This window comes from Poecilia latipinna, unplaced genomic scaffold, assembly GCF_001443285.1.
Source record: "Poecilia latipinna isolate Pla-1442-1.1 unplaced genomic scaffold, P_latipinna-1.0 Scaffold2218, whole genome shotgun sequence".
Taxonomy (NCBI): Eukaryota; Metazoa; Chordata; class Actinopteri; order Cyprinodontiformes; family Poeciliidae; genus Poecilia; species Poecilia latipinna.
In genome coordinates this window covers 26,601-40,357 of record NW_015114834.1, presented here as the reverse complement: position 1 = coordinate 40,357, position 13,757 = coordinate 26,601, and the positions used below count along the sequence as shown (strand labels likewise).

General features: G+C 36.0%; 2 protein-coding genes across 5 annotated transcripts in view; one reads left to right on the top strand and one right to left on the bottom strand.

The window, feature by feature from the left end:
- The window catches only part of ric8a (RIC8 guanine nucleotide exchange factor A), a 34,980-nt gene extending 24,115 nt beyond the window's left edge, over nucleotides 1–10,865 (bottom strand). The window contains exons 1-7 of the mRNA XM_015018013.1: nucleotides 10,756–10,865; nucleotides 9,995–10,313; nucleotides 5,478–5,525; nucleotides 3,096–3,303; nucleotides 1,957–2,111; nucleotides 1,796–1,876; nucleotides 1,238–1,337 (exon numbers count right to left, since the gene is read on the bottom strand). Coding sequence (XP_014873499.1) covers nucleotides 1,238–1,337; nucleotides 1,796–1,876; nucleotides 1,957–2,111; nucleotides 3,096–3,303; nucleotides 5,478–5,525; nucleotides 9,995–10,078 — 676 coding nt within the window. The 5' untranslated portion in view covers nucleotides 10,079–10,313; nucleotides 10,756–10,865. The remainder of the gene's footprint in view (nucleotides 1–1,237; nucleotides 1,338–1,795; nucleotides 1,877–1,956; nucleotides 2,112–3,095; nucleotides 3,304–5,477; nucleotides 5,526–9,994; nucleotides 10,314–10,755) is intronic.
- A 1,156-nt stretch (nucleotides 10,866–12,021) lies between these two features.
- The window catches only part of ppp6r3 (protein phosphatase 6, regulatory subunit 3), a 27,001-nt gene continuing 25,265 nt past the window's right edge, over nucleotides 12,022–13,757 (top strand). For 3 of the 4 annotated variants that reach the window (XM_015018018.1, XM_015018019.1, XM_015018016.1), the window contains exons 1-2: nucleotides 12,022–12,239; nucleotides 13,433–13,558. The gene's annotated coding sequence lies outside the window, so the exon portion shown is untranslated. The remainder of the gene's footprint in view (nucleotides 12,240–13,432; nucleotides 13,559–13,757) is intronic. The other variant, XM_015018017.1, reaches the window with a different exon arrangement.

The following is a 13,757-nucleotide window of genomic DNA, read 5'->3' as shown; positions in this document are numbered from 1 at the left end:
ATCTTTTCTTCTCAAGATCAGTGATGTTTCAGATGTCCTAAACAACAGGAAGCAGAATTCATCTGTGAGGACAATGTAGGATGGACATCCTTCTTCTTGTGTCTATTGTTATACTTGGCATCATATTTGTCAGTTCTTTGTGTTTTTGGCCTAAGGCATCATATTCTATGATGTCTTAGGACAAAAGTTTTTATCTCCCTGTGCTTCTAAAAAATCTCAGCATTTGCACTTGTGGCAACATGACTCTGTTCTATGTACTCCTTAGTCCAGTAAATGTCTTTGCTGCAGCTGAACCTCCTGCAGTTGTTGAGGATATAGGAATGTGCTCTTTTCACCTGCAATATTCTTGGCAGTATTTCCTTCATGTGACATTTAATGTATACTGATGAAGACTGAACACTTTTCTGTGGAGGTAACCATTTCTAATACAAACAGATCTACTGCTCTTTATTTACATAATCAGTCAGCTTCCAAATATGCTCTCAATATGACTATATTTGAATAAAGTCAGCTGGTTGTTTTTTGTCAGGGTAAACTTTTAAAGCCTGTAAGATGAAGTGATTTAATATGAGTCTGCTCAATAATCCAACAACATTAGCACAAAAACTTCTACCAATGTATTCAATGTCTCTCCTCTGTAAATGTCCAAACCATCTCAATCTGGTTTCTTGGACTTTATCTCCTACACATCTGTCATGAGCTGTTCCTCTGATGTATTAATTTCTGATTTCATCCATCCCTGTCACTCCCAAAGAGAACCTCAACATCTTCATCTCTACTACCTCCAGCTCTACCTGCCTCTTCGTCATTGCCAATGTCTCTAAACTGAACAGCGTTGCTGGTCTCACTACCATCTTGTACACCTTTTCCTTCATTCTTGCTGATACTCTTTTATCACACATCACACCTGACAAAAACTGAAACCATAAAGCTTGCAAAAAATAATATTTCATAATAGATCAAATCGCATTACTTCATCTTTCACCTGACCATTACACAGTGTTAGGGGGTCACAAATAGGGGATTTAAAAGGCACGCAACTCTTAAAGAATTATGTCCATTTGATCAAAAATCTTTTTTCTATGAGTGGACCTGGATCTTGTTCAAGTACAATTTCCTTAATTATACTGAAACTGGAACTCATCTCCTGAAACCTTTGAAACTGATGTAGGTAATGGTACAAAAATAGGAGTTTGAATGAGAGGATAAAAATACACTTGTTTTCCAAAGCAGTTACCTAGGAGTTTGATTCCACGGAGCTCCTGGGCCAGCTGTGCCCTGACATCCACCCTCAGGGCAGTCAGCAGGAAGGTCAGTCGCAGGTCAAAGAAACGGACCTGGGCAGAAAAACACAACTCACTAAACTTGTTTTCTTCTTAGAATAGAGCTGGTTGTGAAACTGGAAAAATGCTTAAGTCATGTCAAGTTTTCATATGAGACATTGTAGAAACAAGGCAGTTTAAAGGGTTTTACAGCATGACAACATAATACAGTAATTATGAAACAACAAATGAACATTACATTTTGTCAAATGACATAATCAAAATCTTCTTGAATAATCATCATCGAATATATGTCAAATGTATTAATCAATGTTCAATTTATTATCAATCAAAAACTACAGGCCTCGAGTTAAAGGAACTCAGTGTTTTGGCTGTTTTGCAGAGGAGAACCAGAACCAGTCAGGAGTTTACAGGTTTAAAATGATCATATATTATATGACCTAAAAGCTAAATATTTTTATTCGATACATATTACATTAAAATTGAAGCATGTATGTAATTTACTCCCTTACCTCATGGTTCCAGGTGGGATGATTACATTGCTTCAGTCTCTCTGCTACACCATCAATAAAGTGCAGATCAGCTGCTATGACCTGCCATCCATTCAACAAATGATAGTGACCTTTTACAGGTTAAAATAAATAAAACATCACTAAAAGTGCTGCAGGCTGACCTGTGCTGTCAGACTGTGGAGCAGGATGTTACAGATGGACTTGAGAGCCTCTATAATCACTTCTTGATCATGGTTTTCTGAAGGAAGGGAGGGCTCCTTTACCGTCACACTGGAGTCCTCTGCTGCCTCTTTTCCATCCTTCTCCACAACAACCTCTTCCAGAAAAAAATAGGTCATAGGCACAGGAAAGGTACCACAAAAACATAATTAACTTCAATTCTTTATCAGACTGTTACAGTTTTGTTCTTTTTAAAATTTTCAATCACAAAAAAAAATTTAATTTGTAGTGACTGAAGAATCACTAAAAACCAATAGTAATTTTTTTTATAAAAATAAATCATGTCCATGAAAACCTTACTCGTTCAGTTACCACAAGTGAATAATCCCAGAGTTTCTTTAATGATATACCAATCTTTTAGTCGTTTATGTTTTTGTGGTTACGCGGACAGAATGCACGTTCCTTACAAAACTCCTACTTACACCATTTCCTTGGTCACGTCTCAATTAGAACACAGGCAAATAAGATGTGCTTATAGAAACATTATATTTATTTAAGATAATGTGAAGCTTCTTTAATGGTTTAGTCAACTACCCACAATGTTCATTGTCAGTCTTTGCCTTAAGGCTGAAGCAGAGGACTTCAAGAATCTGGGTGTCTTGTTCATAAGTGACGGTGGGATGGAGCAGGAGAAGGATAGATGGATTGTGGCTTTGTCTGCAGTAATGCATGTGTTGCTCCAGTCTGTTGGAGTGAAGAAAGAGCTGAGCCAAAAAGCTATGAAAAAAAAAGATTGTGACCAAAACAAAGGAAGGAGAAAGAGCCTTTTTCAAATCCTGACCCGGGGTCATTCTGCATGGAGTTTGCATGTTCTCCCTGTGCATTTGTGGGTTCTCTGGCTTCCTTCCATGGTCAGGTTCACTTATCTCCCTAATTCTCATTATGTGTGAGTGTGTGAATGTCCTTGGGATAAACTGGTGACCTGTCCAGGGTGACCCCACCTATTGCCTGTTTACCACTCGAGATAGGCACCAGCACCCCTTGAACCCTCCTAAGCGTGTAAGATGATGGATGGATGGAGGTATTATTCTGGTTTGCTGAAACACAAGGCAGACAATTACCACTAAATAACAATAGTTACCTTTGCTCTCCTCCAATAGGCCTTGGGAAGGTGCAGCAAGATGGGCAATGCCAGAATAGTGGGCAAGTGTGAGCATAGCTGAGCGGCTGATGAATGGATCCAAACATTCTTTGTCTCTGGTCAAGATTCGAACCGTCTCTAGACATGCCAGCAGACAGGATGGTTGCAACTCCCTGCTGAGGAAACTGAGCACCAGCTCGCCCAGACGCTGTTTCACAGACACAGTTAATAAAATTTGATGTTAGGAGCAATAATTGGCCACAGAGATTTCATTCTTGTAGGTCAAAAGAAAAAATGGGGTAACACTTTATTTGAAGGGGGGTGAATAAGATTGTCAAGACACTTTCATAAACATGACATAACACCTGTCATGAACATGAATAAGCCTTCATGAATATTTATGACTGTTGTCATAAAGCGTCATTCGGTAAATTATGACACTTTTAATACAAAGTTGACATTATTCAAAATGTCTTTGTTATGACAACTTGACATTAACCAATATATCATTACTGTTTAAACTTTACCTTTAATAACATAAAGTTACCTAATTTTTAAAGTGAAATCATTAATTATTTTATAACAAATTTATATCAGTAATGATTTCTTGGTTAATGTCAAGTTGTCATAACAAAGACATTTTGAATAATGTCAACTTTGTATTAAAAGTGTCATAATTTACCGAATGACGCTTTATGACAACAGTCATAAATATTCATGAAGACTTATTGATGTTCATGACAGGTGTTATGTCATGTTTATGACAGTGTCATGACAGTCTTATTCAACCCCCTTCAAATAAAGTGTTACCAAAAATGGAAATGTAATCGTCATCGCAATGTAAACATTAAAAAAAAGAAAAAAAACGAAGTTAAACAAAATGCTGCAGTACTGTGAAAAAGTAATTAGCTGTCATGTTACTACACATTGATTCAAGTTTTCACTTTTTAAATCACACTAATCACATGCTAAGCAATATGAAGAAAAATATAATCAATATTTTTTCTTATATTTAAAATCTAGTTCTGTTCTAATATGAATTTAAAAAAACAATTTAAGCAGCAGCATGTAACTTTTATGAAAAATATGTGAAAAACAATCAATCAGAGCCAGGAGGAATGCCTTAGCACTGTCAATCAACCTCACGTAAGCGCTGCTTAATATGCTAATGGCAGAGAAACAACTTATCATTCCAAGAAAAGTGTTTATCTGCTGTCATCAGTGCCATGTTAACTAGCGTGAGTATTCTTGGCAGGTACCATTGTGGTGAACCAGCTGTAGCGTAGCAAAGAGAAAGGGCCAAGGTTGGGAGCAGCACATACACTATCTTGACTGAGTGCTAAGACACTCCTCCTGGCTCTAATTGGTTGTGTATATCTGCAGAGCACTGGGAGCACTGGGAGGAGGCACAGGAGTCAGATATTTCCATGGATTATCGGTCTCATACCAAACTGATAGGGGCAGTTTAAACAAATATGTAAAACAATAGATGATGCACTGAGTTCAATTTCACTAGTCACACCTAGGCGTGATTATTGTCACACCTATAGGATCAATAAGTAACTCAGTAAGAACCTGTCTGACAACCTGGAGTAGGACAAAATATCTCAAAAACCTGCACACGATGCTGCAATCTAAGGAACTCTAAGAACAGATAAAAAACAGTCATGGACATCTATTTAGATGTCATGGACATAAATGAACAGTCCATGACTGTTTTTTATCTGTTCTTAGAGTTCCTTAGATTGCAGCATCGTGTGCAGGTTTTTGAGATATTTTGTCCTGATATCAGAGACCCTCAGTGAATATGCTCCAGATAAAGGAAATATTTGGGCATATTGGGAAAAGCAGAATATAAATATTTGCATTTGTGGGAAGATATAAAGGTTGCTATGCACAACAGATTTTTGTTTATTGGTTTGGACAAATGGTCCAAAATTGTATCAATAAGACTTTTTAGCCTGGTACATTTGCAGCCAGTGCACGTTTAAAAAGGTTATTTTCTTTGCACAAACATAGGCTGCTCTGAAAACTAATTGCAAAGTGTTAACAAATGTTAACAGATAGGTGACACTAATTTACTCACAAACTGACTGATTACTACGTAGGTGACTTCTGAAGGCAGTCACCTACGTGACTTATGGATACTTAGAGTGTCCATAAGTTTGTAGGTAACTTATGGACACTATCTTTTCTTAATACCTTTTGTTGTTTTGCTTCCTAATTCACCAGCCAAGCAAACAAGAAAGAAAAAAGCGAATAAAGACATAAAGTTGGGTTGTTTTTGTAGGTTACGTCCAGAAAATCTTTGAATCCATGTTGGACTCTTTTAAACCGAAAAGCAAATAAATATGGAATCTAAATTGGAAATCTTACAAGTACCTTTCTCTCCTGTTCCTCTTCTCTGTTGAATGTGAAGCACTGGCTCATCTGCAAAAAAGAAATAGAGCTGAAGGCACAGGACAATTAACCATTGCTGAAGGAAGACAGTAAATAGAAATCGATAATTTATTAGAAACAAAGTCTCCAGTACCACTTGAGCCTTAAATATTATTTTAAATTTGCCTCATGTTTCATATATCATGTTTTTCTTTTTCTTTATTGGCTTCATGAAACAATAATGATGCTGCACTGATTTCATTTCAAATCTTCTTTTCCTTGTACAATTATAAAATAAAAACAAACAAAACAAAAATCATATCTGGGGCTCCTCAGAGCTCCATTGTTCTTCATACAGAATGTCTAACCATCTATAGCTCAGGTTACAGAGAATTACATTATATCTATCTGTACTTATATATTGTCTCATAATATACTATGAGACAGTATATAATGAGATTTGAAATGTATTTTATGGAATTCTTTTTCTTAAACTAATGTAAGCTTTACAAGTATTTTCTTACACTAAAGTGGTTTAAATTGCCTGCTATCAATGGCGCTATTAGAAAATGCAATTTGAAGGAAACAGAAGAAAAACTGAACCTAACACACAGTTTAACTAATTTGACAAAAGTTTCTTCATCTTTAAGCCCTTCAAACCTAAGAGCTCATTATTGGAGTGGGATTTGGCTTGGCTGTGTGACTCTATTTGTGTAACTGTGAGTCTAATCCAATTGCTGTCAAGATCAACTCCCACACAGACGTTGGCTTATAGAACAGCACCAAATAGCTCTCCTGGCTGATCAGCTGCACAGATCCAGTGGAGTGTGCACCAACTTTGAAACTATCGATTTAGTCCAACAGGTAAAATATACTGTATCCATGTAACCCACAGCAACTGAAACTCTGCTTACTTTTGACTTTAAAGAGAAAATCTGCTTAGCTGGGAGTCTGTGATTATTTGTCTCGATTAAAACGCAGGCAGAAGAAGCAGAGCTTCAAGACACTGCTGAACAGATATGAAGACATGACTAATATGTGGCACAGTTGTTAGCATTGCTGCTCTGCAACAAAAAGGTTTGGTTCAAATCTCAGCATGGGCTCTTTTTGCATGAAGTTTTCACATTCTCTCTAACAGGCCTAGAGTGTTATTGGCCACTTTAAATTGCCCTCAGTTGAGTTGTGTGTGCATTACTCATTGTCCTCTGTGTCTCTGAGTTGCACTGTGATAAACTGGTGACCTGTCTGAGGGGAATCCCACCTCTTGCTCAAAGGCTGAGGAAGAGAGAGAGGGATTAGCGACAACCCCCTGCGCCCCAACCCTCCAAACCTGAAAACATCTGAAGTGGGTGGGAAATGGATACATGGATCTCTTTAGAGCAGTGTTTTTCAACCACTGTGCCGCAGCACACTAGTGTACCGTGAGTGATCGTCAGGTGTGCCGTGGAAATTATCTAATTTCACCTACCGTATTTTCCGGACTATAAGCTGCTACTTTTTTCCTACACTTTGAACATGCAGCTTTTCTGTGGATTTTTCTTCAACCACCAGGGGGCTCTTTAGCAGGAAGTGAATCATTGGAAGTCAAAATTGGAAATCAAAGAAGAACGCGCTTTTTTGTGTGTTTATTTGATTCCTATTCAAGACACTTTGATAAGAATGACTATATATGTAATATAGGTGGCTACAGAGTATCTTTGTTTACATTTTTGGTTGGTGGTGTTCCTCGTGATTTTTTCAATTAAAACAATGTACCTTGGCTTAAAAAAGGTTGAAAAACACTGGTTTAGAGAAAGGTTTTAGAAAACTCTCTCAAAACTATAAAACTCTCACACCTAAAAAAACTTGAAATAAATAACATTAAAACATTTAAATAAGCACCACTCTCATTTTTCAAATAAAGACACTTTGTCTTGAAGTTTAATGCTCTTCTTAACATAAATCTAAATCCTAACGGCTTCATAATGAATTATTTCTCAAATGCGTTTCCAACTCTGTAGAACCACAACTGAGTAGGAAATCTGTTCTCACCTTTAAATTACTTTAATCCAAAAACATTTGTAGAATGCATTTTAAATTCTTTAAGCACATATTTTCCAAACTTAAAAGCATAAAGGTGCATCTCAATGAATTAGAATATCATTGAAAAGTTTATTTATTTTGGTAACTCTGAAATAAATAAAGTATAATATAAACTAATTCCACATGGACTGGTGTTTTCAAGCCTTTATTCCTGTTAACCATGATTTTTCACTTACAGCTAAGAAAAAAATTTAGGATATTTAAATATATCAAATTGACAATAAAAAAAAGTACAAAAATGTGGGCTTAAGGAAATGCATGTTTATTACCTTCTTAAAAGTTATTTTTAATGGCCCTTATAATATGACAAATAAGCCTCATCTGAACATGTATTCTAATTTACTGAAATGTAATAATACTATACAAATTTGTATGCTGGTTAAATTAATAAGCCATTTTCCAACGGGTTTTCGTCTTCTTTGTGATATGTGCTTTGTTCTTCAAGGGCCAAAGTTTAATTAATTTAAATAATATTAGCACTGACACTGACACTAAAGTTTACATCATGCGCATGGCTTAGAACTCAGTTAAGCATCCAGAAAAAAAGGTTTGATTCAAATGTAATTTGGTACACATGCAAAGACAGGGCTGTGCAGAGACCACTAAAAGGGCAGGTGCTCAAGCACCCCCAGCTCCCCTCTCTGCACGTGCCTGTGCAAAGATATCTATGATTCAACTAGAAAGGATCTGGGATTTCTAAAATAAGGAGCAGAGGGAATAATTGAAAAGAAGTCCAGAAAGGAAAACCACAAGTCTGGGATTTAACGAGTAGAACACGCTATTGCATGATACTGTTAGGATTCTGTGTTATTTTCAGGTTTATTATTTTGTATTCCTTACCCTCTTTCTTTGATTAGATCAGTCTTGTTTCTGTTCTTAGTTCAGTTCTTCTTAGAGATTCTAGTTTGTTTCTTGTCTCTATTTATTCTAGTTTAATCATGTTTCTTAGATCTAGTTATTCTTTAGTGCTAGATTTATTTTCCAGTCCCCTGTGTACTCTCTCTCGCCCCCTGTGTCACCACCTCTTTCTCTCTCTCCCCTCATACCTGCAACCTGTTAGCTCATCAGCCCAGGTCTTTTGTTCCCTCATTCATTCTGACAGTATTTAAAACCTTTTCCTGCTTACATCCCTTGCTGGTTTCTCCTGTTACCTCCTTATTGTTCCTGTTATTTTTGTTCTATTTTGGATCCATGTATTGCATGTTTTTTCTTGTTCTTCATTTTTTTAAGCAAGGCATCTTTTTCCATGCAGGAACAGCTTGTTCCACTAACAATCCACTCATCATGTTACTTCCTTAAGCTTCCTCGTGCCAAAAGACCCCACAAATGTGACTTTTGTTAATGCTTCTTATCAAAGTGGGGTAATAACTACCGTAGTAGCATTTACTTGAGTAACTTTTTGCTTAGTTTAAGGGTATTTTCTCTAGGCACTTTGAACTGCCTTGTTGCTGAAAATGCACTATGTAAATATAATTACCTTATCTTATGCTGTAGTTTTTACTTGAGTAATTTTATTATGAAGTACTGCTACTTTCACTTGAGCAACATTTCTGAGTCATCTACCTTCAATAAATGAAGAACAAACATAATTTAACTAAAAATTCACCAGACACACACCTCCAGTTTTTGTTTCAGAAATTTCATATTGAAAGAAACTGATAAGGAAAAATGTTTTTTGTTGTTGTTGTTGTCTGATTTTCCTATTATGTAATTGTGTTATTCATATTAATCATTCTGGTCATAAAATACCAAAATGTACACTTAACTTTACAATTTTGGTCTGGCTGATGAGATTGTTTTAAAATATTAAATGATTGATATTTTTATCATTTACTCAGTACTTGAGTTGCCTTTTTACCAAATACTTTTTTTACTCTTAATTGAGTAATTTTTTGGACTTTTTACTTTTACTTTAATAAAAGTGAAATACTTTTTACTTTGACAAATGTAAAAAGTATTCAAGTACTCTATTACTGAGTAAAATTTTTGGGTACTCTGCCTATCTCAGCTCCTTATTAACAACTGTGAAACAGTCCTAGGGCCTGTGTCTTACTGCTTGTTAAATAATAGAACAATATATATGAGGACAAGCCCACAAAGGAAGTAAAGGACTGCTGAACAAACTGGTCCTAGAACCTTCTACCTCATGTAAAACAAAATAAAAAAAGCAGCTGATTACAATCCAAGTTGTGCTAAGTTTATAAAGCTGATTTTATGGGCTGTGGTTTGTTTCCTCTGATTGTCAGAAATTATCATTGGTGGAACTTTTGAAACTAGCTCAGAATTGGGAAAGGAAAGGCAACTGCCCAGTCAAAAAGCCCCAAACTAGCAAGCAAACATTGGAAATGAATAAACCATGATCATCTGAACAGACAGAAAAGCAGACGGTCTGACATACTGCTGGGTGACGCCCTGCTGCCAGCTGTAGCTGTGTTTACCTCTTTATTGAAGCTCTGTAACACCGCCAGCGCCTTGTCTTGCTCTTCCGTCTCCATTTGCTCTATAATAACACATAAATCCATGACGGTGTTGAGATGGGGAAAACGGCCGCTCGCTGCTCTGTCCTGGTCTCGCCGTCAGAGGAAGATGCAGTCTGGCTTGATCTGTGAGGCTGAAGGTTATATTCCACCCTACAGTCTGTCACTGCTGACCAATGACAGAATGATGTCAGTATCCCCGTATCGGATCCCTCAGAGCCGTGCAGAGACGATTATAAGGAATAGGATTTGTCCAAGTCAAGTGCTGCGTTTAATGTCCCTGGGAAAAAAAAACAACCAACTTGGCAATTTCAACAATATTTTAAGGTCCACCTTTACATAAAAAGATTAATAAATCAAATGCCAATCACTTCACCATATTCATGCGCTATGTTGGTCTTAAATATCAGTCTCTCTCTTAATTTTCACTAAACATAAACAATTTCATCAACAACTAAGCATATTTATTGTTGGACATATTTTGAAAAATACATATAAAAACACTAGACATAGAAGGGTCAAATGTTCAAAATACTCTATTCTACAAAGACTTTTTTAAAGATTTACATTCTTCTTGAACAAATTGTAAAAAGTCAGTTTGTACTTTATGTTAAGAAAGTCGTCATTTAGTTGATGCTTACGTGATTATTTACTCAAGCTAACAGATTTTTTTTCATAAACACTTCAAGTTACTCAAATACATATCAGTCCTAGTTACTAACCTTGTTGCCTCATGGACTTAAGTTAAATGAGGTTAATTTCTATCTTTTTTTCCCTGTTTTGATGTTAACCTTTTCTGTGTATTGCGGTTAACATTTCCAGGTAGAACTGCGTTCCGTTACCATAGATACGTTCACAAGAAAATTACCAAAAATAAAAGCATAAACTCAGCGGTAGTTAAACAGAAGTAGCTACTCAGTTCACCTCCGACCAAATTATTTTATGTTTAACATATAAAACACAAATAACTTCTTCAAGATACTTAACCAAAGCAATAATAATCTTAGAAATAAACATAATAGTGTAACTTGTACGGAAGAAGATCAGGGCCACTGGAAAAAAAAAAAAAATCTGGCCTTTTCTCCTCTGAATTCTGAGATTTTTTTTTTCTGGGCCACTGAGAAAAATGTCAGTAATATTATTATTATTATTATTATTATTATTATTATTATTATTATTATTATTATTATTATTATTATTATTATTTATTTTATTTATTTATTTATTTTCAGTGACCATAATCCTCTTCCGTAATCTTGCAATAAGTCAATATACTTAAAAAAATTTAGAATTTATTTTTCAAAGTCGATATGAGCTGGACGTTCTACTAGAAATTTTATTCACCCGTTGATTTCATTTGGTAAGATTTCTGTCCGCAAACCCTATTTTAATCTTTTTGACAAGACTTCATAATATAATATAATATAATATAATATAATATAATATAATACAATATAATATAATATAATATAATATAATATAATATTAGCAGTTAGATACCGATAGATAGATAGATAGATAGATAGATAGATAGATAGATAGATAGATAGATAGATAGATAGATAGATAGATAGATAGATGACTTTAAATTGCTTAAGAAGCCATTTTATATCACTTATCTATTTTATTTACAAGGGGATTTTAACCTAGGAGCTCTGACGTGCAGTTTGGTTGTAAATTCAAAACAAACCTATGGGCGGAGCCATTATTTATATAAAAACGCACCTGTCCAAATAATGATCATCAAGCATGAAAATACGCGCATTATCTATTTTTTTTTTTACTTCTGTTTTTTTCATTACTTCTGCTATTCAGAAAACAGTAGCTTTACAAACTGATTTTCATGGCCACCGAATCCAAATACTGCGATAAAATGACGCCCGGAAGCAACGAGATTCACGTCCAATGAAAGCTCGGGACCTTCTTTGAGCGATGAGGCATGTGGCCAATCGTGTCGCTGTATTGGTTGACATACTGACAAACGTTGCAGCTGTAGTGGGGGAGGGGGTCGTCGAAGTTGGCGGAACCGCCATCTTGAAAAGTACAGTCCGAAGATCTACCTTTTGGCGCCTGCTAGAATCACTTTTGAACACATTATTTTCCTTTCTGGAATATAATATTGTTTCCAGATTCGTACTGGTAAGGTCAAAGGCTAATGGCGGGATAAGCTACATGCTCAAGATTTGTCGTTTCCAGCTGCCAGTCGGTAGGTGTACTCTCTGCCTTACAGACGATTAGCCAGCAGCCTTCATAAAACCGGCTATCGTTGACTGGCTAACACAAAACATGTTTTGCAGTCTTATCACCTTATGGATTATTAGATCAAGTTTCACAGTTCTAACAAATGCAGGTGCACCGTCATCACATAGTAATAGTAACATGCATACGGAAAACGTAATTAGATTAAATGTTTTAACTTGGAAGCTCCATAGCTCGCTGACATCGGCTAACTGGACATTCTTCCTCTACCTTATTTAGGAGAGGCTAGCATACTGTAGTCGGTTTCACTAGCTTGTTAGCACGAGCCGGTTTTACTTTCACTGTACCGACTGGGTTCATTTAGCTTTACAACAAGTTACTCTGTCATTAGCACCGTATACTAGATGTCGGAAATATGTAGCAAAACTAAAAGGAAGTATAAACTCTTTGCTATGACTGGCTGCTCTTCCTACTGCGTTAGCGGCAGCGAAGTGTAAGTAATGGTCTTCAATTATGACTGCTGTTGCCTGTATGTGCATATCGGCGTTATCATCCTGCTGATTCTTTAACTCGGGGTTGAAAAGGGAAATGAGATGATCCGTTTAGGTGTAAGTAATTAACGTGAAGCGGATGTTGTTCGCTTCAGGTCAGATTGAGAACATGTACGCCGGTAAACAGGGTTGGTTAAAATTTGATTAGAGCACGGTCAAGAAGTCTGGGTTTGCTTTGGTTCACTTCATAAAACCATTGAAAGAATTGTCTGAGAGGTTTTGTTCTGTTGAGTACTTTGGACCCGGTAAAATCTTTTATTTTACTGATTCCAAGAGTACCAAGTAAGATATATTTGTGGGATATAAGATATTAGAAATGCGGACTTTTGTGTTGGCTGTTATTGTCCTGCTGTGTGGTGTTTTGTTTACAGCCTGTTATAGCCCAATGACCATACGTGGTTGAGAGTATGTGGGGTGTTATATTTATTGTGAACATGTTTACATTCCATTTAATTTAAAGACTGTGGAGATGGATCCTTGTATTTTTAAGATTTCCAGATGCTGTAGGTGGCGGAGAAAATTAATGATCAATTTCCATTACTATTTAATTGTATATGATTAATAAAAACCAATTTATCATGTTGTTGAAGTAACAGAGTCTATCATCTGACTCTGATTCCATATCTTCTTTTCTGAATTGCTTTGTTAGGCCTGTCCAGCATCTGTCCTTCTGCCCATCCAGCTGGCTCTCCTGGAATGGGCCACAACTTCCAAAAACTAGGACAAATCTCTTTTTAACCTGAGCTCCGTAGTCTGGACTCTGATATATTTACAGGTAGGCAGAACTGCTTACCGTTACGTGACCTCTGTGCTAGTTAACACTTCTTAAAGATGCACCAGGCAGAATTTTGTTCCTTTTTTGCCTATTAATTTAACAAATATTGCATTTTATTTGTGTTGCACTTTGTGTATATATATATATATATATATATATATATATATATATATATATATATATATATATATATATATAT